We start from the raw sequence: 2,176 nt of genomic DNA, 5'->3' as shown, positions 1-2,176 counted from the left end.
CCCGCATTCATTGTTTCATACAAGTAGATTTCAGTAGAACTGCTGTAGATTCCAATATTGTACAGATCACTCTTCTTCTTTTTTGACATCTCATATCTTGGTACACTTTAGGAGGAAACCTGCTAAACATCCTTTTACAGCTTGCACCATAAGATCTAAATGGCTTTCATGGGCTTGTCCTGTTAATGTCAACTTGCTGCTATAGTCATTATTATTTTTATTATTATTTATTATTATTATTATGATTATTACAGGAAAAACTGTTAATAAGTTGCTGAGATGACAGTTGCTGATATAGTCCGGCGTGCAAGGGTGAATCATCAAGGAAGAAATATGGAGCACCCAATAATGACGAAAATTAAGCGCCGTTGGGGCCTGAAGACGGTCCTTATCAAGGAGTTCCTGGCCGAGTTCCTGGGGATATTCCTCCTCATCCTGTTTGGGTGCGGTGCCACGGCCCAGGCGGTGCTCAGCAAGGGAAGGCTGGGGGAGCCCCTGACCGTCCACATTGGCTTCTCCATCGGCCTCATGATGGCCTCCTGCGTGGCGGGGGGCGTGTCAGGGGGTCACGTGAATCCCGCTGTCTCATTCGCCATGGTGATCCTGGGCAAGTTGCCCCTGAAGAAGTTCCCGGTGTATGTGCTGGCACAGTTCCTGGGAGCCTTCACCGGCTCCTGCGCCGTCTATGCCCAGTGCCATGACGCTTTGATGGAATACAACAAGGGGGAGCTTACGGTTACGGGTGTGAACGCCACCGCCCTTATATTTGCGTCCTACCCAGCTGAACATCTCTCGGGCCTGAATGGGTTCGTGGATCAGGTGATTGGGACCACAGTGCTGATCCTCTGCATCCTGGCCATCAACGACATGGGCGCACCGAAGGGAGTGGAACCTGTCTTGATCGGCCTGATCCTCATGGGGATCGGAGTGACCATGGGCCTGAACTGCGACTACCCCATCAACCCCGCACGGGACCTCGGGCCGCGGATCTTCACCGCTGTCGCCGGGTGGGGGATGGGCGTGTTCAGCGCCGGAGGCTTCTGGTGGTGGATCCCCGTGGTGGGGCCCATGGTGGGCGGGGTGCTGGGGGCGGCCCTGTACCTCTTCCTTATCGAGCTGCACCACAGCGAGCCACGCAGCAGCAGGCTGCACTGCCGGGGTGAGTCGCACCGGGACGAGCCGCAGCAACCCAACCTGCAACGCGCCAAGGAAGCCCAGCAACCGGATGATGAGCTTACAATGGACATCAAGGTCAAAAATGACAGGATTATTGTGGGCGATGTGAAGGGAGAACCAAAGAACGAACAAGAAAAGGATAGCTTACTCCTCTCCCCCATAGGAAAAGATTTTTATACTGAAGCACCTAAATTCCCTGTGAATTTTGTGATAAGGAGTTAATGCCAGATATTATCTATGTGCATTATTTTCAACATAATCACATTTTAAAGATTTTCTGGACTTGACCGTCAATAAAAATCGGAATTATTTTGGAATATTTAAATATTTTGCTTGCAGAGTAAGATGTTTTGTTAAAAATCTCAAACAACCAGCTTGATCGGGAATTGCAGGCTAAGTTTGTACATAACCCATATTTTCATGTCATATTGCACAATACCGTTTTGTTTAGTTGAGGATACAATAATTATTTTCTTTACTGGAAAGCATTTAAGACATTTCCAGCTTTTTTCAGTTTTTTTACATTGATTTTTGGATGATCAACGGCAACAAATGAGCCCTTGTCGGTAAAAATTCCAAATTTATCACATTAGTTGTGATGCAATTCGATTTTTTTTGATCAGCAGAAGCTTATTGCATTCATTCGGGGGAAAATAAAATCAGCCTCTTATTATGTTATAAGGTGATCTTATCTCATTATAATGTGATCTTCATGTCGTTATAACATGAAAAGATCAGCGCTCGACGTGGGCAGGTACACAACTTGTACACATTTCCACTTTCATTTTATACGACATTTCCTTGCTCACCCGTGTTGTGCTAAGTTCCGCCTGCCCGCTGAGAATTGCATGCCCCTTGCAGGAGCGCACACAGCCAAAGTGGAAACTACCAGACAGGCAGCGTACTGTCTTTACGCTCTTTACGTCTTTACCGTACTTTAAAAACGACTCATATTTGTGGGTGTTCATCAATGATGAATAATGATACTTGAGTCTGAAAT

At 46.8% G+C, this 2,176-nt stretch overlaps 1 protein-coding gene across 1 annotated transcript; it reads left to right on the top strand.

Annotated features, from left to right (window-relative positions):
- Window positions 1-348: 348 nt before the first annotated feature.
- On the top strand, window positions 349-1,398 carry LOC307231917 (aquaporin-9-like; the record flags this gene model as incomplete). The annotated part of the gene is made up of 1 exon (XM_080002792.1): window positions 349-1,398. The coding sequence occupies one exon, from the start codon at window positions 349-351 to the stop codon at window positions 1,396-1,398; it is 1,050 nt and encodes a 349-aa protein (XP_079858918.1).
- Between the last annotated feature and the right edge of the window lie 778 nt (window positions 1,399-2,176).

This window comes from Zeus faber, assembly GCF_960531495.2.
Source record: "Zeus faber genome assembly, chromosome: 6".
Lineage (NCBI taxonomy): Eukaryota > Metazoa > Chordata > Actinopteri > Zeiformes > Zeidae > Zeus > Zeus faber.
This window is presented reverse-complemented; position numbering and strand designations above follow the sequence as displayed.